This window comes from Elgaria multicarinata, chromosome 11 (genome assembly GCF_023053635.1).
Source record: "Elgaria multicarinata webbii isolate HBS135686 ecotype San Diego chromosome 11, rElgMul1.1.pri, whole genome shotgun sequence".
NCBI classification, from domain to species: Eukaryota; Metazoa; Chordata; class Lepidosauria; order Squamata; family Anguidae; genus Elgaria; species Elgaria multicarinata.
Window position 1 is genome coordinate 32,257,278 of NC_086181.1, and position 22,803 is coordinate 32,280,080.

At 49.1% G+C, this 22,803-nt stretch overlaps 1 protein-coding gene across 2 annotated transcripts; it reads right to left on the reverse strand.

The window, feature by feature from the left end:
- Positions 1-744: 744 nt before the first annotated feature.
- DBP (D-box binding PAR bZIP transcription factor) lies at positions 745-20,955 on the reverse strand. 2 transcript variants are annotated; one of them, XM_063138789.1, is made up of 4 exons: positions 20,432-20,955; positions 12,966-13,301; positions 7,814-8,034; positions 745-2,414 (listed from the first exon to the last, which is right to left on the reverse strand). In XM_063138789.1, the coding sequence occupies exons 1-4, from the start codon at positions 20,592-20,594 to the stop codon at positions 2,199-2,201; spliced, it is 936 nt and encodes a 311-aa protein (XP_062994859.1). In that variant the 5' UTR covers positions 20,595-20,955; the 3' UTR covers positions 745-2,198. The 2 variants fall into 2 exon arrangements, with proteins under 2 accessions (XP_062994859.1, XP_062994860.1); XM_063138790.1 differs by lacking the exon at positions 20,432-20,955 and adding an exon at positions 17,809-18,010.
- Between the last annotated feature and the right edge of the window lie 1,848 nt (positions 20,956-22,803).

The following is a 22,803-nucleotide window of genomic DNA, read 5'->3' on the forward strand; positions in this document are numbered from 1 at the left end:
TAATGATTTAATACGTTTTTAGCTGTATTATTTGTTTACATTGTTTTGATTTTATCTGTACGCTGCCCTGAGATCCCAGTGATATAGGGCGGGATACAAATGTTTTAATAAATATAAAATAAATAAACCGTCCTGAACCTGTACAGGCACTCAGAAGAGGGGAGATCAGCCTGTATCAGGTGGGGACACTTTTATCCCTCCCTCAACTCCCAGAGGCAGGAGGCCTGCTGCAAAATTGGCAATAATGTGCAAATGTTGCTTTCCTTGCTGCCCACTCATAGCAAATATACAACAATTGGCTAAAAATTCAATAGGATGAAATAAGGCACCCTTGTCCAATCTGGTGCCCTGCAAATATTCTGGACTACAACTCCCAGCATTCCCGGCCATTAGCCATGCTGGCTGGGGCTAATGGGAATTTAAGTCCAAAACACCTGCAGGGAACCAGTTTGGGGAAGCTGCAATAATTGTTGTGAACTGCCCAGAACGCTTTGGCTATGGGCAGTATAGAAATGTAAATTAATGAAGGGACTCGTTTTTTCCTACAGTAGGGCACCGGGGAACGATGGGGGGGGACGGGGGACGGGACAGCCCCATTCTGTAAGCCACAGTGGGCCAACAATACCTGGAAAAGATAAAACTGATGCAGAATATATAAACTGTCATGGGTGTAGGTGCATATTATATCTATAACAAAGGCATTATGAATACAAAGACAAAGATTTCTGGTTTTGTTCATTTTTTTAAAATCCTGTCTTTCTTTATTCCTCATTGCTCGTAGTATACAACTGTAAACATCCTTTTGAAAAAAATCTTCGGTCAAACCCATTCCCCCCCACCCCGAGTTCTCAGCAACACTGTTACATGGAAAATTTAAAAGACAAGGAACCTCTCCAAAGGAGATAAAAAGACCATACTTCCCCATTCCCTTTCTGTACGAAAGAACCAACCTTTCCCCAATAGAAGAACATAGTTTAATCTCTCAAGTCTCTCCTGGAGTCTATACATATATATAGATATATATATAGTTGGTTTTACAAAAAAAAATTATATATATATATATATTTATATATATATATGTTCATATTTATGGAGGGTCATCAATGAGGTTTTGTGTTTATTTAGTTTCTGTACATATGACGACATGAGACAGTGCTGGACACAAAACGTGAGGAAGGCGGAAGGAGAACAGAAGCCATCTCTTGCCTTTTTAACTAAAAATAGGTAGAATAATAAGATAATCATAACAATTAAACTCATAACCCCTACACCTGCCCTCTGACACAAAGCCCCTTTCATCTGATTGTGGAAAAATATGAGTGCGCAACCAGTTAGTTTTTTCTAATTTGGCATTTCATAGGCAGAAGGAAAGTTAACAATGTTTTACTGGTGTCCAAAGGAAGAAAAACCTCCTGTCTTCTTTTCAGGATGCCAGGACTCCTGGGTTCTCTTGCGAAGAAGGGCACGGCAGGGCGTAGTGGTTTCGTGGGGTGAGATGGGAGCCCAGAACAGCTGGGTTCCACGCCCACTGTGGTAGCTGGCTGCCTTTCATGTCCTTAACCACCACCTCTGACAAAGAGTCACTAGGAGAGATGAGCAAGGGATTGTTAAAGTCGTGTGCAAAACATCTGCAGAAAAAAGATGCACCTGCTGTCAGAAGGGAGAGAGAGAAGGAACCCAGGCATCCTGACACGCTCGATGCCTCCTGGGCCGGCCGTGTCAAGGACCCAAAATGCCACGTGTGAAGTCTGTGATTGAATTCTGCCCTTTGGATAGAAAAGTCTGCCAACAAGCCAAACTTGTGTGTGTGTGTGTGTGTGTGTGTGTGTGTGTGTGTGTCTGCATGTGTGTGCAATACATCTTCCAGCGTGCTACAGAGCCCTTGTGTGTTCGCGGTGTGTTCCATGTGCCTACGATGCCCAGTTCAACATCTTGAAGTTCACTGCCCCTTTCTTGGTGGAGGGTCAGCACGAGCCAACCCAGGAAGTCTTATCCCTTCAGCCGTGCACCTGGACCATGGTAGTCTCCGCATGTGGGAATCGCCCGCCTCGGACCTTTCCCCTCGTTCCAAACATCTGTTTGAATATTTGTTTGCCCGGTTCGGGAAGACGGGGGTCAGGGTTGAAAAACCAGGGTGGCCCCACCACCTCGGTGGCGGGACGGTGGAGAAGAGCGCAGCGGCATCCCCGCCGCGGGTTTTACAAGGCGCCGTGCTGCGATTCATACTTGGAGAGGATGCTGCGGTAGCGGGTCAGTTCCTGGCGGATGTTGGCCACTTCCTGGCGCAGGACGGCGTTCTCCTTCTCCAGGAAGGCTGCCCGGACGGTGATCTGGTTCTCTTTCAGGCGGCGGGCGTCCCGCGAACGTTTGGCGGCCTCGTTGTTCTTGTACCGCCTGTTCCAGTATTTCTCATCCTGGCCCCACCGAAAGCGAAGCAGAAGAGAAAAAAACAAAACGAAACAGCAGGTCAGAAAAACCCAAAACACAAACAGGGTGTGTCAGAAAACACCAGGGCTCTGCTCTAGGACACCAGCGCGTCACACAATCCATATACCCCAAGTATTTCATTGCATGTCAGGTCATTCAATTTATTACATTTCTATACCATCCAACACAATATTGCACATAATCTAAAAACAATCTAGCTACAAACAATTATATAAAGACAGCAGACACACATACATCCATACAATAGCCCATGATCCGATTAAAAACCTATCATATGCTGCCCACAAGGCTTGGGAACAGTTGCTTCTCTTTCTTTTTTTAGGCCGCTGAAGTGCCGCGTATGATTACTTATTATCTTGATATTCCCACCTTTCTTCCAAGGAGCTGACGGCACACAGTACCCTGAGTGGTCTCTCCATCCACCCCCTGATTCCGTCCCAGACTTCTGCCACTTGGCTGCACTATCTGCCTTCAGACCATGTTTGGGCTCATAATAGAGGCTTGCATGGGCAGGAAGGCTACTAACTCTGATGGCTGATTTGCAGGTCTGCTAACTGTGATTCCTAAGAGGGTGGGTTATTTTTTTTCCCTAAAGGAGGATTTGGGGGCAGGGGGGAGGGAGTTTAGGGGAAGTTTGTTTTGCTCCTGATGTCTAGATCCTCCCCTCTAGAGCAGGGGCGTTGAACCTCTTTTAGCCCGCGGGCCGAATTCTACATCAGAGAAGCTCTTGGGGGCCATGTTCCAGTGGTAGGCGGGGCCAGAGGCAAAAGGGGCAGGGCCAAATACCTACATATTGTAGCTTAAAGCTCTTACTGCCGGTAACAAAACCTTACAAGAGGCATTTCAACCCTTTAGAATGGGGAAGAAACTGCATGAAAACTGGGGAAACAGCAAACGCTCGGGGGCTGGTGGAAAGGGGCAGAGGGCCGTGTTTATCTGGGGACCTCCAAAGAGCTGGGTTTGGTCCCTGAGCCTGAGGTTCATCACCTCTGTTATGGAGTCTGCTGATTCCAACTAGTCCAAATGGGCAGACTGGGGGAAATGGGTGGCACAAGTCAAAAGATGAACCGGCCCTGCATTCTGGGCGCAACGTTGCCCAGTGTGGTGTAGTGGATAGAGTGCTGGGCCAAGGAGACTCGAGTTCGAATCTCCACTCCGCCAGAGAGCAGACAAGATGACCTTGGATCGGCCACACTCTCCCAGGCTGGGAGGGCTGCTGCACAGGCTTGTTGTAAGGATGAAATGGAGGGGAGAATGCCACGGGCCCACTGGAGGAAGGATAAGATACTAATCTGACAGCCATCTCCCCTCCATCCCAAAGTGCATTTTGGTGCCTCGGGTTCATTTCTGCTTTGGGATAAATCCCATTTGCTGGAATTCGTCTCAGTGCCTGCAGAGAGGAGTACATATAGGCGTATGCAGAGTGCCTTTCTATTGCTTCTGACCAGCTCCTGTGTTTGAGGCCTGGGAGAAAGGCCTTGAGGCCCAGTATTGGGCAAAAGGCGGGATACAAATAATAATAATAATAATAATAATGACGATGACGACGAAGGATACAATTCTTAAAATAAATAAATAAATTTCCTGCATGCAGCTACCACATTGTTTTGGAATCTCTGACACACACACACATTCCCAAAAGCAAGCACATAAATTCTGAAGAGAACACATATAGAGTCATGCACACACACACACCTTTTCATGTCATCACCTTCCAAAATACATACATGCACACACACACACGCACAACTCTCCTCTCCTTTGAAGAAGCACACAGTGCCAAATAATCATGCCTACCTATAGGCTCAGATAATAGGTTCGCGCTGACAAGAAGTTCCCCATGACTCGTAATACTGTAACTCCGCAGCGTGCACATAACCGCCCCCCCCTGCTTAACTCCAGACACACGTTCATTAGGTTGGATCCAGACTTAGTTGTACTTAAGAGTACGCCTCAAGTCCTGCTGGTTTCGACAGGAATCCTCGAAGTATAGCTAAGCCTGGATCCAACCCACTGGCCTGAAATGACTGCTCTTTGGAAAAAACAAACCACAAAAGCACCCACTGGGCAGACAAAATTAGGGCTAAACTAGATAAGCCGCTGGAAATCCATTTGCCCTGAGAGGGGGGAAAACTGTATGTCTGCCTCAAAGGGGCAAGAACCAGCTTCAGGGGAGGAGAGTTAACTCGCCCCTCTCTACTAGTGGGTGGTCCTGACACAACTGTTTGGTTTTTTAAAAATAAATTTAGAAAATGAGAGAGATTCGATCATGGGTCTCCAACATCTGGGCTAGTTTGGTTCTCATGCGCCCCCCCCCCAAAAAAAAACCAAACAAAAATCCTACCAGTTACACAAAAAGAAAGATAGCCGTGATGGTCATTAGAAAAATTCCAAAACCTGTAATAATGTAATAAGTCTCTCTCTCTCTCTCTCACACACACACACACACACACACACACCAGGTTCACAAAAAGACCACATAGGCTGCAGAACACTGATCAGTTTTAAAATGAAATAACACATCAGAGGTGCAGATGGAGTGTGCAAGGTGGAGACTACCTAGAGATTTTTAAAACAGAACTATTGTTTACGGGATAAGGGTCCAGTTGAGGTTTACGGGATAAGGGTCCAGTTTACGGGATAAGGGTCCAGTTGAGGTTCAGCCAAGCTGTGGGGAAGGGTGCACAACATCGCTGACGGGAGACAAACCTTCCTGAAAGGCAGCCTGCTCAACACCGATGCCCTCCGGATGCGTGCAGCAGCAGGAGTCGGGTGTTTTAGGGTGAATTATCAGCACATGCAAGGCCTAACAAGCCAGACCAACACTCCGGATGAACCAAGAGCGCAGGCTAGAGCGTGTGCCCCTCGTCCTTCATGTGGGAAAAGCTCCAGCTCCAAGTTTGGAAACCGCTCATTCACCTGCCCCACAAAATGCCACCCTTGCTCAAAATGCCCTTCCTGAGTGGCCCGTTAAAATTCAATTATTCGATATTTCTTCCACGTGCATTCAGCTAAGTCCCCACGGTGCAGGGTGCATCACCTGATTGACCGTACGTGTTTTGTGTATGTCTTGTGTGTTTAAAGTAAATGTGCCAGTGGGTATTGGATTATTTTGCTGCACGATGAACAAACCACGTTCAGCTATAACACAGAATTATGATCACTGCCTGCTACATTGTGCATGTGGAAACCGGACTTTGCCCGGGACACATTTGGATCCTGACCTTCCACCAAGGAGCAATGAGCACTGTCTTAAACACCCACGGAGATCAACCAGGGCAGCATCTTGCTCTATCCACATTTGCTGCAAATGGTGGCATTCAGGGGCCAGAAACTCAGGGCGGTGAGTGCCACTCTCGCTTTCCTTTCCTTTCTGAGCTCTTCCCGAGGAGGAGCGTTGCCTCCCTCACAGAGGAATGAAGTTCTCTGTGAGGAATCGTGTGACTGCCTCACGTGGGCCGGAGCTTGCTGCTGAAAGTGGGCGGGGTCAGGGCCGCAGACATGCCTCCGCCCACGCAGGCCAGCGAATTCCAACGATGCAGAGCACTGCATGTCCACGGGCAGGATTACAGCTGGCACTGCTGCACCCTGGCCTCAGCGATCAGGATCAGGTGATGGACAAACCTTTCTCAGCCCACGGCCCTGCTACTCAAGGAAGGGAACACCGGGCGAGATGGACAAATAAACAGGCCCAGAAAAAGGCAGCTGCCTGTGTTACCACATTCCTCCTGGATGACAAAGCTATCAATGGCTACCAATCAGAAAGGCTATATATTACCTCCAGGTCAGGAACAAAAAAAAAAGAGGGCACTGCTGCACTCATGTCCTAATTCTGATGGGCTTCTTCCAAGCAACTGATTGGTCACTGCATGAACAAAACGCTGGACTGGAGGTCTTGGGCCTGATCCAGCATGGTTCTTCTCATGCTGCCAAGGTTGTTGACTAACTCCTCGTCCCCAAGCAAGTAGTTTATGTGGAGGTTCAGGTGCACATGTTTCAAACCCTCCCTAACCTGTTTATGTACGTTGTATTAAATTTCAGTACATAATTGCCAACCAATAAAACTAACATTTAGAACATAGTACTTAGGTTGGTTGGTTTAAATCTTATTTATGTAAAGTGCTCTGAACAACTGGAAAAGCGGCATGCAAGTATTTCAATAAATAATAAAAGTAATAATGAATTCAATTCCCCAAGCTGTTCCAATTCCATTTGAAATATCTCAGCCTGTTCAAATCAACCGGTCTCCTGTTTTTGAGACAGTGTGGTGTAGTACTTGGAACTAGGAAGACCTGAGTTCCAATCCTCACTCAGCTATAAAGCTCACTGGGTTAGCTACTATCCCTCTGCCTAGCTGACCTCATAGGTTTGCTGTGAGGATAAAATGAGGGCCTGTGTGTGAGGAAAAACCACATGCGCTGCTTTGAACTCCTTGGATGAAAAGTGGAATATACATGTAATTAAAAAAAAAAACACAAGCAGCGTTTACAATACCGTGTTGTTGTTTTTTGTTAGGTTTGCTGTTAATTTTTGTGTGATTTATATTTTTATTTACTGAGGTTGATTTTAAATGCAGGAAAGCCTCTAAATGCCCACATCTTTTTTTAAAAAAATCCAAACTGCTTCAATTGCATGGGGGTGGGGGAAGGAGAATGAAAGAGAGATTAAAGCAAGCGTTTCCTAAAAATCATGAAGGTCACAGACCTCCTGAATAAGAAGTAGAAAAAGGCCAACTAACATGATCAAGGGACTGAAGCATCTCCCCTACAAGGGAAGATTACAACTGTGGGGTTGTTCAGCTTGGAAAAAAGGAGGCTAAGAGGAGACATGATAGAGGTGTACAAAAATTATGTGTGGCTTGGAGAACGTGGATAGGGAGACGTTTTTCTCCCTCTCCCATAATACTAGAATCCAGGGTCATCCCTTGAAGCTGACTGGTGGGAGATTCAGGACAGATAAAAGGCAGTACTCCTTCGGACAGCACATAAACTATGGAATTTGCTACCACAAGATATGGTGACGGCCAACCAATTTGGATTGGGGTGGATAAATTCCTGGAGGCAAAGGCTATCAACGGCTATTGGTCCTAATGGCTAAGTGCAACCTCCAGTATCAGAGGCAGTAAGTCTATATGCACCAGTTGCTAGGGAACATGGGTGGGAGGGTGCTGTTGCACCATGTCCTGCTTGCGGGTCCCTGGTCAACAGCTGGTTGGCCACTGTGTGAACAGAGTGCTGGACTAGACGGCCCCTTGGTCTGATGCAGCAGGGCTCTTCTTAGGTTCTTATGAACCTAAAGTTGGGAAATGGCAGGGGGGTGGGGGGTGGGAGGCAGGATGAGGTGAATGTATTTGCTCCAATCTCACCTTCTGATCATCTGGAACCTGTATCTTCCGTGCCTTTTTCATGATGGGCTGGGGTTTGAGCTCCTCCTCAGAGAACCGATGCTTGCGGGGGTCAAAAGTCTCATGCCCTGGAATGCTAGACAGCGCCAAGTCAGCAGGGTCAGGGTCAAAGTTCATGAGGACTTCCACTGCCTCGGGGTCCACCGGACTGGGCGTGCTGCGGGACACAGGTGTGATGGGACCTGAAGAAGGTGAGGAGGCAGGAGAAATCCAGGTGAGTTTCACGCAAAAAGGAGCCACAAGAGGGCAGCAGCAGCAGCCAGGTAGATTATCTGCAGTGCAGACCCCTCTGCGCCCCACTCCTCCTCTTCCTCATGACCCTTAACAGAGACCTTTGCAAGCAAACACACGTAACACACACTTTAGGTATCCATCCTGATGTCTTTCTATTCTCTGCAAAGCACCACGACAATGGGAATGGTGAACTGGGGACACACGGCTTCACGCTACTCAGCCAGCCGCAGCTGCACACACCATGAGGATTAAAGACAGGCTGAGGGGGGTTGTGGGTGGCAAATTTCTGAGGATTAAACAGCATCACAAACCCGTTTTGGGAACGGCACTGTGCCGTCTGCAGCGTCCAGCTGGCCACGTGGGCCTGGCAAATCTGTTAAATGCTTAACAGATGGGGGAAAGAGGCACGAGCGAGAGTGGATTCTGACAAACCACGAGCCACGTGACAGCCGCTTCGAAAGCTTGCCACGGGCCACCACCTGGAAAATCGGGAGACGTGGTCTTTCCCTCCAAGCAGCTAAGACTTGCTTAGAGATGCAGATAAGGGTACAAGCCTATGCATGTTTAGACAGAAAGAAGTCCTACAACTCCCAGCATGCCTCAGCCAGTTGTAGACCTTTTTTCCTGTCTAAACATAGAAGGATTTCACCCTAAGTAAACTTTGCAAATCTCCTAAAAACAAAGCTCCTAATATCTTGACATCCCCACCACCAAACCCTCAGACTAGAATCCCCTTCACATGCATGCCAAGTATCTGGGCTCCCATCTTTCCCCTCCCCACACTGAAACCTGCCCTTCAGATATCCTGGCTCCCCCCACGGCTCCCCTTAACCTCAGAGGAGTCAGGATCTAGGCAGCTTTCCCCAAACCCATCCCCCGCCCTCACGGACGCGACTGCTCAGAGGAGTCCCATCGCTTCTCTCCCTACACACAACTAGATCTCTCTCCCCATTGGAATCCCACCCCTATCCCCGTCCTGAGGCAAAGCCCTTCTCACCACTAGGCTCCACTGCCCCCAAAGAATGTCTGACTCCCACCCTAAATCCCTTCCTTCTCCACCGCCTCCCCATTACTAAAGCCTTCTCCCTTGACGAATCCCTAAGTCCAGGCTCCCTCCGACAACCCCCCAGACCCTTCTCCTCTTGAAGAACCCAGGAGTCCTGGCTCACCCTCCCCTTTCCCTCAGTCTCTGCCTTTTTGGTAGACCAAAGAATCCTCCTCACCGCCTTCCTCCCCTTAGGACCCCCACCACCACGAACCTAGGCTTCCTGGCCCCCTTCCGACCCCACCCTCGCGCTGCTAGACTCCCCTCTGAAGGACCCCGGAGCTCCCTTCCCTCGTCCCGGAGAGCCCTCCTCCTCCTCCTCCTCGCCCCCACAGGGAACCCAGGAGTCCTGTCCCCGTCTCACTAGGTCCCCCATAAATTATATCCCCCCCCCACTAGACCCCGGTCTCCTTGAAAAACCTAATCCCCCCCCGCCCCCCGCAGCGCCTTCCGCCCTCCTCGGTCCTAACCTGCTGGAACTGCCCAGCTGGGACTCGCGCGCGCACTCGCTCGCTCCCGCACACGCACACGCAGAGGCCCTGCCTGCCTGCCTGCCTGCCTGCCTGCCTCACACCGCAGCCCCACGTGCCCGCTGGCCCCGCCCCGCGCCGAGGAAGGGGGCAGGCTGCCAGCTGGCAGCCCGCGCCGGAGCCGAGCCGAGCGACATGTGTTCGCAGAAGCAGGCCGAGGAACGTGAGCGGGGACAGGCGGCTCCGTGCACAGACACGAGACTGGCTGCCGCCGCCGTTGGGCTTCCCAGGCCGGAGCAGCCCCATGCAGCAGCGGCAGCAGCAACAAACCGGGATTCCCCGCAGCCGCCTGGTATGGCGGGCCCAGCAGTAGCAGCAGCAGCAGACGACCCCCTCGCCCCCCCCCGCCCCCCAAAGAGGGCAGCCTGGACCGCTGGATTCTCTGAGAGGGAGGGGGAGCGTCTAGTGCTGCTTTCTAGGGTCCCACTCGGAGAGGGGGGGGGTTCGACACACTATTCATATTCAGGCATGGAAGCAGCAACCCCCATCCCACCCCCGCGGCAGCCTCCTCCTCCTCTACGTTTAGCAATCTCCCACCACCCCCAGGCAGACAAGTGCGCGTGTTCAGGGTTCCCTCTCTGGAAGAGGTCTAAAGCAGGCTTTGGGGGCGGCTGGGGGGATATTGTTGATATCCAGGCATGGAGGCATTCAGGTATGCATTTGGGGGGCACTTGGTATTCAGGCATGAAATCAGCAGCCCCCCACCCCGACCGGCAGCCTCTTCCTCCGCCTAGAAGCCGCCTTCCCCGGGAAGCCTGTGGATTCTCCGGAAGGGAAGCAGGGAGCATCTAGCTCTGGCATCCAGGATTCCCTTTTGGGGAAGGGTCTAAAGTGGGCATTGGGGAGGGGGGACACCGTTGCTGTTCAAGATTCCTGGGTTCTCTAAGATTGGGGGGGGGACGGGAGGGGTGATCCATTGATTTTAAATGAGGGGGATATGTAAGCAATTGCATCCAGGCTTTCTGGAGGGAAAGGGGGCATTTGGTGGATTATGTGTGTGTGTGGAGGGATACTCAGGACCTCTTGTGTGCCCATGTGTGTCTAAATGGGGCAGGGGTTGGTTCTCTGGGTTTGGGGGGGATCTAGTGATTTGTCATACAGGCAAGAGAATCTAGGACTCCTGGGTTCTCTGGGAAGGAGAGCGCTTAGTGGATGGGGAGGTGTTGGTACCCGGGATTCTTGGGTCATAGTGAGGCAAATCTAAAAGACAGTTGGAGAGGATAGGCTGTTGAAGCCTTGCCCAACCTGGTGCTGGGGCATGCTGGGACCTGTAGTCCAACACAGCTGGAGGACACCAGGTTGGGCAAAGCTGCGCTATTGGTATTCAGGATTATTGGCTTCTCTGGGACTGAAGAACTAGAGATTTGGAGAGAAGGCAGGAGTATTGTTAGCAATGGTATTTAGGGCTCTTGGGTTCTCTGGCCACAGAGCAGTGGCTACTGGGGAAAATGTGAGAGACCAGATGCCTGGATTACATCCATGGGAGGAGAGGCAAGCATGGCTACCTTGAAGGGGGTGGATGGAGAGTTGAGAAGCCAGGATTTCTGGGTTCCCTGGTTAGAATGGAGCCAGGTGAGTTAGGGATGTGGGAGGGGAGAAAGAATGAAGTTGGGGAGAAGAAATAGGGGTTCACAGGTTAGAGTACCTCCATTCATATACTGCCAAGCACTGTGGTTTAAGAGGGATCACCAACATTTACCAAATCTATATCTGTAGATGATCTCATTCCTTTTAAATTACATCACCTTGTGACATCCGTGGTCACACTGCCCACTGTTAGACTGACAAGTTACCATTGCGATTGGACTGAGCCAACATGGAGCACCGCTGGTGTAAGAATAACTTCTTGAGTGTGGATCACGGGGCCACGCAATCCCAAGGGTCCCGATGTAATTCACTAAGGTCACGCTAACTTGTTTTCCCGATATTTGTCTCCATAACCACAAGGGTTTAGATACCCAAGTATGTTTCAAACAAAACCCAAACATCTCATGGTATCCACCCTCCTTCTCAAATTGCACCAAAACCACGAATTGAAATGAAAGCAGAAAAGGGTAATTCAGAATCAAAACTGGTCGGTAGCTTTCACATTTAAAAGATTGTGTAAGATACTCAACCCAAGCCTCCATAAGTCTGGAAAAGAAAACGCACAGAATGCCCTCTCCCCTCCCACTGGGAATCAAAACATACATACGCCAGGAAGCAAAAAAGTCTGAATATTATTGCAACCAAAGAGAATGTTTGAAAATACATGTCAGCTTCAGGGAAAGTTTCAAATATTTTCAAGAAATGGAAAATTAGTTTTAGCAGCAATGGGGATGGGCGGGAATCCTCTTTCCAAGATGAGCAATATGAATTCCCCCCACCAAGCATCTCAAAAGTATAAGTCACCCAAACACATGAAAGTTTAAAATAACAGATCTGGCCATGATTTAAACAAGCATTCATTTGCACATCTTTATCATTCTGTTATAAATGGTATAAAATAGAATGCCTTCCCATGTACTCTCCTTAAATATACGATCTGACTGCAACATGGAAGTTCCCATCTAATGAACTGACAAATTCCAAACATGCTTAGCTTTAACAATGCTGCAGTATAAATTGCATTTCCTAAGATTCCTTCTGTGCCCTCAGCAACAAAAGTGCATTGGAACTGCTATTGAAAATCCAAATATCTGGAAGCATCTACACTTCACAAACCAGGAGGGGACTAAAAACAACATTTATTTCCTATGATCAACTTCAAAATGTGTTTTTCGTTTGTATACTGCATTTTTGCAAGTGTGTGTATCTGCTAGATATACCCAATTATTTCAGCAATAAGAGAGGAAACAATTTAACAAGGGTGGTGATTAGAAGCACTAGAGCAGGCTGCCATTACCTTTGCAACCAGAGGTTGCGACTGAAAGCAATTTATAATCAGGGAGGAGATTAGAAACTATCAATTCTCTCTCTGCCAGCAGGGAGGGAGCATGAAACTGCTTTTATTCCTTGCAACCAGGGAGGGCGCTACAAACAGCTCTCTGCTTATATCCAGGCTAGTGTGGATATTTTGGGGTCTCGATGAGCAAACAGGCAAGCCAGATTTTGCGCTTGGAGTAATATACTTAGATCACGTTAGGCTTAACATGCAAGAAAAGTAAAACGCATGAAGTCTCGAGAGAAAACTGACTTTTTAAAAAATTAAAGGGGTGGGGAGATGGACACATTCCCACAGTTCCTTCAAGAACTGCTTCCAGAAATCAGGAGAACAATTACACCTTCATCCTTCCCCGCACACCCAATGTACAGCACAGTTTACCTGTCTTGCTGCAGTGGTGGTCATAATCGCTACCCACTAGGCCTTCGCCAGACGAAGAGCAGACAGAAGATGAAGACGCACATGAAGCTGGCCGACTAAGGTCCACAACAACCCCGCTGGAAGGCGAAGCCGTGGGCTGGCTGCCTGGCGAAAAGGGTTGATGGGCCGGACTAGGCGGCAAGCCGTTTTCGAGCAAAAATTCATCCAAGTCAACGTATTCAATCTCATTGTAGGGTAGAGTGCGCTCCCACAGGAGGGAGCCCAGATAAGCACAGTGCCCTGGTCGCGAAATGCTCAGGTCATCCTCCATCTTGCGTTCCTTGTCTTTGATAACACCTGCAATGGAGCAGAAGGGATAAGGAGGAGACACTTAGATTAAGGAGCAAGAGTTACTGGACGAGAAACATCTTAAAAGTAGGGATCTAGTGGGATCCAACCAGAAAGAGGCAGGAAGCAAGGTGGGAAATGAAAATCCAGGGAGTTAGACCTGAAAGAAACACAATTTTCAGGTTTGCCAGTTAGGGACCAGTGGAGGACCTAGAAAGCCATATCAAAATCACTGATAAAGACCTGTTAGTCATCAAGGAAGGCCACTCGGTATTTTGTATGACGATGATGATGTTTTTGTTAAAGAGCAAAATATTACTATTGATATAATTATTATAATCAAACAGTATTATTTATCAGTACTATTTCTACTCTGACAGAGTATATGATGCCTTAGGGAGTTTTATAAGAAAAGGACAGTTCGCTGCCCCAAACAGCTTACAATCAGAAGTGAGGAAGACAAGTGAAGGGGAGACAATGAATGAAGACAAGCAAATGCAGCTAAAAGTATTTAGGCTTTGTTACAGTTGGGAAGGAGGATTTAAGGGTTAAGCCGAAGTAGTTAAAGAAAGAGAATATACTTTATGTGGAACCAAGTATGGTTTTAGTGCAAATACACGGGGCCTTCCCAAAGCAGAAAGCCGGCTGCAAAACATGAAACTTCCATCAGTATAGTTTTTTGTTGCTTCTGCCAACATCTCCATTTCTACTTCTGTAACGTGAAGGTCTCAACGAGATTTCGGAAAGGTAAATACAAAGCAGGAGCTTTTGATTGACAAATAATCCTTGGCAAAAGTTACAGCCGAGGAGTGTATCTGAAGGAGTCAAAGTTCAATTCGTTCTCTGGGAGGTGCGCCTAGTGGTGTGTAAGAAGCGTGTGCTGTCGAAACTTGCGAGGGTGCGTTTGTGTGCATGTGTTCCTTAGCGCAGTGCTAACTCAGTCAAGGAGATTACTGAGATTACCTGGCGAAGGTAGATGCACAGATGACCTATCTGCCCATGAGTCCGCTTTCAAGTCAAGTGTACAAAAGGTAAAATAATCATTTTGAGAGAGAGTGCGGCAAGGGTTTTTGCAAGGGGAGCAGCAACAGATCCCAGAGTGTGGAAGTTGGTTTGGGGGGTGTATGTCTGACCAATCAACCAAGACTTGATGTGCACTGTGGCCCCATGCACTGCAGAACTCTTAGGAGCCCCCAGGGAAAGCACTACTTAACCTGCACATGCAATCCAAGAATTCTCTTAGCCTTCCTGAACCTGGTGCCCTTCAGAGGTGTTGAACCACAACTCCCAGCATGCCCTGTGCTGAATGGATTATGACATCCTTGTACTATGTGTTTGCATATGGGGCCGAGGCTCAGTGGTAGAGCACCAGCTTTGCATGCAAAAGGCTCACAGCTCAAGTCCAGGCTGGAAACATTCCTGCCTGGAGAGCCACTGCCTGCTAGTATCGACAAAACTGCGCTAGATGGACCACAGGTCTGACTCAATACCAGGCAGCTTCCTACGTTCCTTCATATGCATCTTCCTGGACTTGGTGGCCCAATGAGTATTGATTTAGCGGCCCCTTACATTCTGCTAGTCAAAAGGCTCCAAGCAGATAATGCAAATCTGCTGAGATGTAACATTCCTCGTTTTGCAAAGTCCTGATCTACAGCCACAGGTAGACTGCGCGAGTGAGTAACGGACAAACAAGAAAAGGGACGGGCAGTTTGAGGATCCATGCCTTGAATGGGATCGATAGCTTAGAAACTCCAGATATGGCTTCCGGAGGAGAGGAGATTGCTGCTAGAACTTGCCCAAGCCCCAATGCTATCTCTCTCCAGCCCCGGACGTCTGTGCGCACTGTTCACCAGCAAAACGTGAGCGGTTGCCTCACCCCAGCTGACCCCGTGCTCAGCCACGCTTGATTGGGTTCTCCGGCTCGCCCGCTCCCTGGGAGCTCTTTCAGCCCATCTGCCTGTCTGAATCCTTTTAGCCCTTCATCACTCTTTGGCCTGGGTAAGGCAGCAGCTACAGGGTGACCCTGGTATGCAAGGGCATGCGGTGCTGTGCGGAGGCGGATCCAACTGACATCTCTCTCCTGCACTGGCGTTCAAAGGTGCCGATTCTCCACCCACCACACATACACACCACACACACACACACACAAGGTCAAACAACCAGGGCAGGAAGCCTTCGGAGATCCCAATTGCCAAAGTTCTCTCCTTGCCCTCACTTGACCCACAGCAAGGGACCCAGGAGTTCCAGGCCTTGGTGCCTTCCAGATGCACCGGGGGGGGGGGGGGGGAGACACACACACCAGGTTGGACTCCCTCACAGCGCTCACATTACTGAGGGGGCGGATGGGCCCAATCCCCCCTTACCTTTCACAATGGCCACCTTGAGGCCCAGTATTGGGCAAAAGGCGGGATACAAATAAATAAATAAATATAATAATAATAATAATAATAATGACCTACTACTGTTTCTAGAAGGCTACTGGGGCAAGCAGGCAGGATTTGACTCAAACTGGGGTGGGATAGGTGGATTTAATTAACACACACACACCGCGCCACTGCCTTTTCTCCCATAATCCCAGTGCTCCCCATCTCACTGCAGAGACTTCACTCAGCCATGCACTGGAGCGGAGCTCCAGCTGCCAACTTCACCTAGGCCTCTCAAGCCTTGAGGGTAGTGTGATTTACAGGCCAAGATTCTCCTGAAAGCACCCAACCCACAGCACGAGGCTCAGGCAGCCCTGGGAGTGGCACTCCATACCTGAGCCCTGACTCTGCCTGGACACGTGGAAGAGAAGTCCGGGCCCAGCTGACAGGCTATGGCGACACTAGCCTGGCGCCCCGAAACTAGGCGAGTCACCCACAACGCCCCACAGACGGTCTGGGTTAAGCCTGCATGTGTCTTCCAATCCCGGACAACTGCCCTGTTCTAATTTATCCCAGGTCATTCTCTTCCCACTTTTCTTCCAGTGCAACACCCTGCCACAACTACCACCAAAAAAGCAGCATCATTCAGGTTGATTGTGTGTTAGAAGCTGCCAGCTGTGAGATGCTGGGTCAAATCCTGTCTCAGCCGCTGGGCTCAGTAGGGCAGCCTTGGGCAAGTTCTTAAGCCTCAGTTTTCCCCATCTGTAAAATGGGGATAATAACGAACTACCTTGACAGGTCTATTGTGATGATAAAGGGGATAAATGATTGCAAAGAACGTGGCATAGAGAATAATATAGTATGTAAATAACATTACTAGCATTCTGTCACCATTGCTTCTAGCCCTGTTTATTAATTTATTTAGGGCACAATCCTATGCATGTTTAGACAGGAAAAGTCCTACAACTCCCAGCATTCTGGCTGGGGAATGCTGGGAGTTGTAGGACTTTTTCTCTTTTTACACCTGCACAGAATTGCACCTTTTCAATTTAAGGTATTTCCAGGCTGCCTTTCAGGGTAGAAGCCCTCCAGCACACCAATTCTTCACAAGCCTGGTCCAAAGCTCCTCTCGCCACTTCCAATTACTGCCCTGTGACCCTCATCTTTGAATGCACCACCTCCTCCCCACAGCCAGCTTCATCCAAATGAGAATCCTGCCTCCTCCAGCGACATGTCAAGGAAGCTACCCCATCACAAGCCTCACTTGTCATCTCTGCAATGGGACCAAACACCCCACTAAGCTTTGCAGGAGCTGTTGTGGGGGGGGGGGCAGGGAAAACTGTTCTCAGACTGCAGACCCACCCTAGGAATCTAATAAAATAGCCTCTCTATCTGCCAGTGCCCAACATCTAGGCTGCAGCCCCATGTATGCTTACCTGTGAATAAACTCCATTGGGATTGCTGGGGACTTCCAAGTAAACATGCAGAGAATCAAGTTGCATATCACACTGGAGTGTGTCCAAAACCCACCCCGAAATGCAAGAACCCACCCCACAAACAAACCCGGAAACCAGAATCAGGCTGGTTTCTTAGTAGCTGGAATAATCAGGAGTAGATATAATGCCCCCCCCTTCTCAGTCTAGCTGTTTACTTTCTCTTCTAAAGAGAAATGGGCGCCATTCACTTCCTATCAAGAAAAGCAAAACAATGTATTGGCTGAGGGCATAAACCGAGCCTGAAACTGGATCCCACTCAAACAAAACCTGGTTGGGGGAGAGGGGAGTACATGTGCATAACTGTCTCTTTGTGCATTGCACTCTTGCAGGGGGGGGTGCAACATACAAGACCCACCCTCCACCCCCAGGCATACATACACTCTTGCCTATCTCAATGATGGGTATATATAGCTAGCAAGAGAACCAGTATTATATATATATATTTAAAAAAAACTACAGTAAGTTGACCCCACATACAATCCTGACCCACCTGCTCTGCGGGTGCCCACTCTTAATTGCCCAAATCTTGACCTGGCTTAGCAGCTGGCGCTCATGCCACAAGCAGGTCTGTCTTCCTGGGTGTGTGTGTGTGTGTGTGTGTGTGTGTGTGTGTTTGCCCCTTATCGGTCCCGCAGAAAGTGCCAAGAAGATACCCACCGTCAGTGTCGGTGCGTCCGCCTCCCATCCTGTCTGCCAGCCAGAAGCCAAATGCCAGCTTGTGGACGGCGAGTTCTTCTCGCTACTCTTCTCCCTCCCTTCCTTTGCGGGGCGTTAACCCCGGGTGGCACCCTGAATGCCCCTGTGATGTACCAGCCGCCGCCGCCTCCCTCCTTGCCCTTCGCTGCCCGCTCGCTCGTGCGAAAAGACTTTTGAGAGTGTTTCCTGGGGCGAAGCTCCACAGCGCGCCCGCGCCCGCACGTTTCGCTCCCTCCTGCTGCGTCCCGTGGCTGGGCTGTGTGCAGCTTTAAGGGATTTACTGCTGCCAGCAGCAGATGTAAGAGCGTGTGTGCGCGCGCATGTACAGAAACGCCGCTTCGTGGATCACCCTGGAAAACCCTGATGAGTTGGCGCCTCTCCAGCTGCGAGAACCCAGGAGTCCTGGCTCCCAAACCTTCCCCTCCTCTCGGCACATAATGACCCTTCTTTCTTCCCCCGCCTCCTTCCGCACAAGCCAGGACTTCTGGATCAGAGCACTCCTGCCTCCATTCCAAAGGAACCCACAGGACTCCACTTCCCAACACAACCCAGGAGTTTGGGGCAGCTCTTCTCGCCCCCCCCCTTCCAAGCCCATGACAGCTACTTCTTTCCCCACCCCAGACAGAAAACCTGACCCCTCTCTTACTCACCCTAACACACTCTTTTTACATTACTATTATTATTAAAAATTATCAAAATTTCCCACTTGCTTTACCAAATGCCAAAGGAGCCGCAAAAGGCACTTAAGACACACCTGGAAACAAACGAACCAGAAAATGAAAATCAGAATTCAAGACTCCATTGGAAAAACAACAGCAGCAGCAATTTTCATAAAATATAGAGTATCTCCATAGATTTATGAAAACAGAAAAATCAGCCTTCCCCAACCTGGAGCCCTTTGGATGTTTGGGACTTCAGCCTTAGCTAGCATGGTCAATAATGCTGGGAATTGTAGTCCAAAACATCTGGGGGTTGGGGAAAGACTCCATTCCTCTCTCAGACGACCCAGAAGTGTGACTCCTCCCCCATCCTAGCCCATTAGAGGCCTTGACTCCCTTCTCCAGAACTCCTGGCTCCCTCCAGCAAAAACAGCCGTCTCCTGCCCTGCCCTTTTCATACTTTCAGTAAGATCCTATCGAAAAGGAAACAAGGATCTGTCCCTATGCACATGTATGTTGGATGAGCCACAGGCAGGTCCTTGCAAATAAGTCCATCAATATTTCTGATGATCCCAGTGTCTTGCCTTGGGAACCCTCACGTAACAGGAGATAGTTAAAAGCAAGCAGTGCTTGGATTTACAAGGTTGGGATGGAGATACTGCATGAGAAGCAATTCTCCCTTTATTCTGCCCCCCCCTCCTGTCCCCAAATCCAAGCAGAAGTGAAAGCAAGCTGAATGTTGAAATTTTGAAGGCCATCTGGATGGAAGTGGAGGTGGGATGGGAGTATATAAATAAACTGCATATAAATACATTGCATAATACATCGTCTAATATATACATTCATAGGAAGGACTTCATTTTTTTCCAGTGCCTTGGTTGGGCCTTTGCAACCCAGAGATTTCAATGTGGGGTTGCTTGCTTGCTGTTGTTTTAAAGAAGGAGCAAGTTACAGAAATGTTGAATGGGAGGGATGTGTTTGAATGATGCCTATGAAGAAGTAAAAAATGCACAGGATAGACAGATGTACGTACTGGCAGGTGTGTATAGGAGAGGCACTATTACGACAGACAGAGATTGGACAGATGGGTGGCATAGAAGGCCAGAAGCATAAGGGGAGGTTGCGGAGAATGTGAAGATGGATGGGGGAGCAGGTGTAGGAACATTTTGGAATATATTAACAGATTGAGCCTACATAGGCTTAGTTGCAATAAATCTGTTCATGCCTAAAGTGCTATAACATACTTTGAATTGAATACAGATATTTATGGAATGGCACAACACAGACAGGGCAGTAAGAGAGGCCCAAACTAATAGTACGGAATGGCAGGGAAGACACATACGGGACAGGCAGCCATGCACCGAATGTAGCCCAGAAGAGGCAGATTGGCTAACCCAGCCTTCCCTGACCCCAGTGCTCTCCAGCTGTTTAGGACTACAAATCCCTTCAGCCCCTTGCATTCTGTAGTCCAAAATGTCTGGAGGGCCCCAGGTTGGAGAAGGCTGGGCAAGGTGCATTCAGATTCAAGCTCTGTTTTTGCCAGCCGTAGCAGTGCTGCCTCGGCTGCATCCCTCTCTGTTCTCCCATCTGTAAAATGGGCACAAGAGTGACCCATACCGTTTCAAGGGCAAACACACACAAAAGACAAATAGCGCGCTGGAGTTTTAAACGGTTGGATCGTGTGCAAAAATGCATAGATAGATCAGAAATGGATGGCATTAACTAGACCAGCCTTCTGCAACCTGCTGCCCTCCAGATGTGTTCGATTACATACAACTGGCTGGGGGATGCTGGGAGTTTTAGTTCAACACACCTGGAGGGCTCAAGGCTGGGGGGAGGCTGAATCAGGTAAAGCTTTTTGCTTGTGGAAAGACGGACAGGGAAACAAGCAGGAGGGTAGATTGGGGGGGGGGGATGTCACTCACATGTGCCCAGATCCTTGGCTCCCCGGCGTTCGGGACTCTTGACCGGTCCCTGCAGGAGACTCTTGAGACTGACCATGGCAGAACTCGGGCTGGCTAGTCCCAGAGGAGGAGACGAGAGCATGGGGCTGGGTGCCGGGCTGCTTTGAGCTGCAGGACGGGCCATGGCGAAGGCAGCAGCAAAATCCAAGAGGTGGCCCACCGGGGAGATATGTTGGTTGTTTTTCCTTCGACGGAGTGTTGCAAGCAGGTAGCGAACCGAATTAAAAACGAACAGGGCGGAGGGAAACAACGGCGGCGGATCCCCGTGTAGAGGAGACCGAGGGAGATGCTCAAGAGAATAAGAGGTTTAAGGTTTGCTTGTTTTTGAAAGGGGTCGATCTCTCTCTCTCTCTTCTCCCTCCTTCTACCACCAGCCTCGAAATAAACCTCCAGGGGGCAGGCGATGCCCCGCTCCAAATTTAGCAGCCAACCGGCTCTGAGAAGGATCTTCCCAAAAGATGGGTAAGAAATATTTCCTTGCCGGGGGGGGGGGGGGGGAGAGAGAGACTAGGAAAATTGAAAACGGGGGATGGAAGGAGGGGGGGAATGAAAATCAGAAGATCTCCTTAGATCCAAAGAGATTCGCTCCGAGGAGAGGGAGGAGGGTATTTCCAAGCCCAGAAAGATCTCCTTAGATCCAAAGAGATTCCTCTAGGGAGCGGGAGGAGAGGTATGTTTCCAAGACCAGGATAAAAACCGCCGAAGAGGAGCTTTCCTCCAAGGCGTACGAAAAAGACAGTAGATCCAAAAAGCACCGCAGTTCTTGATCCCTTATCTAAGGACCTCGTAGTCTCGAAGAGCGGCAGAGAGCGGGATTTCCTCGGCTTTTTCCCCTCCAGCCAGATCCCAGAAGGGCTGGGAAAAACGCGTCCGTGATCTAGAATGAGGAGGGACACTGTCTTGTCCGCCAGCAATGAGAGAATCCGAGCTTAGGGGGACCTCGTTTACCCTCACTTAATAATAATTAATTAATAATATTAATAATAAGAAACCGAAAGCAGATCTTGATGCAGAATTCCTCCCTGCAGCTTTCGGGCTACAACCAATACATTTAAATTATATATTTATTTAATATATAAATTTACAAAAAAAAATCTCATTACTTTCCTCTAGTCTATAGCAGTTTGCAACTGCCTCCTATCTTCCCCCCCCTCCTCTTGCAACATTCGAAGTGGGAGGAGCCAAGCGAACAGGGTGGGCGGAACCTAGCGTGCCCTTCCCTGCCAATCGGCGGCACAAGAGCATGAGATTTGCAAACACTGTTCCCCCCACCCTTCTCGTTCTGTCATGTGCGCCTGCCATGGGGCAGGTGGGGCTCTGACCTAGATTTGGCCAATGGCAGCAGAGGGGATGGGAGGAGCCTGACCCAGTTTTGGCCAATGGGGAGGCGACAGGAGGGGGAAAGGGAGAATTCTCAGGATTGGGAGCACGTGGGCAGGCACGTGTTGCTGGTGTTGTGATGAGAGAGCAGAGCGGGGAGAAAGTTGGGTCTTAAAGGGACAGCGAGAAATAAATGAGAAAGGTGGGTTTGGTGGACGGCGTGTTTCTCCTATGGGGCGGAGGTGTGGGGTATGGGACTAAATCTGGAGTCTTTTTGTAGAGATCAGGGCCTTATTTTCTCCTAGGAGGTTTTCTCTCTCTGCTACTCAGAAATGCAGGGGTAAAGTCTCAGGAAAGCAACTCACCCACTTCAGAGCATAGGAGGGCTAACGTTGTCCATATCTTCAAAAAGGGCAAAAAGGAGGAACCTGGGAACTACAGACCAGTCAGCCTGACATCCATCCCTGGGAAAATTCTGGAGCAGATTATAAAGAAGTCAATCTGTAAACACCTTGAAATCAATGCAGTGATTACTAGAAGCCAACATGGATTTGTCAGGAACAAATCCTGTCAGACTAATTTGATCTCATTTTTTGATAGGATAACCTCCCTTGTGGACTGTGGGAATGCTGTGGATGTCATATATCTTGACTTCAGCAAAGCTTTTGACAAAGTACCACATGACATTCTGATTAACAAACCAGCTAAAAGTGGGCTAGATGGAACAACTATTAGGTGGATCCACAGTTAGCTACAGAATCGGACTCAAAGAGTACTTATCAATGGAACCTTCTCAAACTGGGGAGAGGCAACGAGTGGGGTGCCGCAGGGCTCAGTCCTGGGCCCAGTGCTCTTCAACATTTTTATTAATGATTTGGACGAGGAGGTGCAGGGAACGCTGATCAGATTTGCAGATGACACCAAATTGGGTGGGATAGCTAATACCCTGGAAGACAGAAACAAACTTCAAAGTGATCTTGATAGTCTGGAGTGCTGGGCTGAAAACAACAGAA

Coding starts and splice junctions, on each gene's coding strand:
- DBP (XM_063138789.1), bottom strand. CDS start 20,594: ATGGCCCGTCCTGCAGCTCAAAGCAGCCCGGCACCCAGCCCCATGCTC. Junction 13,302..20,431: donor AGCCAAGGATCTGGGCACAT/GTGAGTGACATC, acceptor GCTCCATTGCAG/GTGTTATCAAAGACAAGGAA. Junction 2,415..7,813: donor AGGTTCCAGATGATCAGAAG/GTGAGATTGGAG, acceptor CGGTGGGGCCAG/GATGAGAAATACTGGAACAG.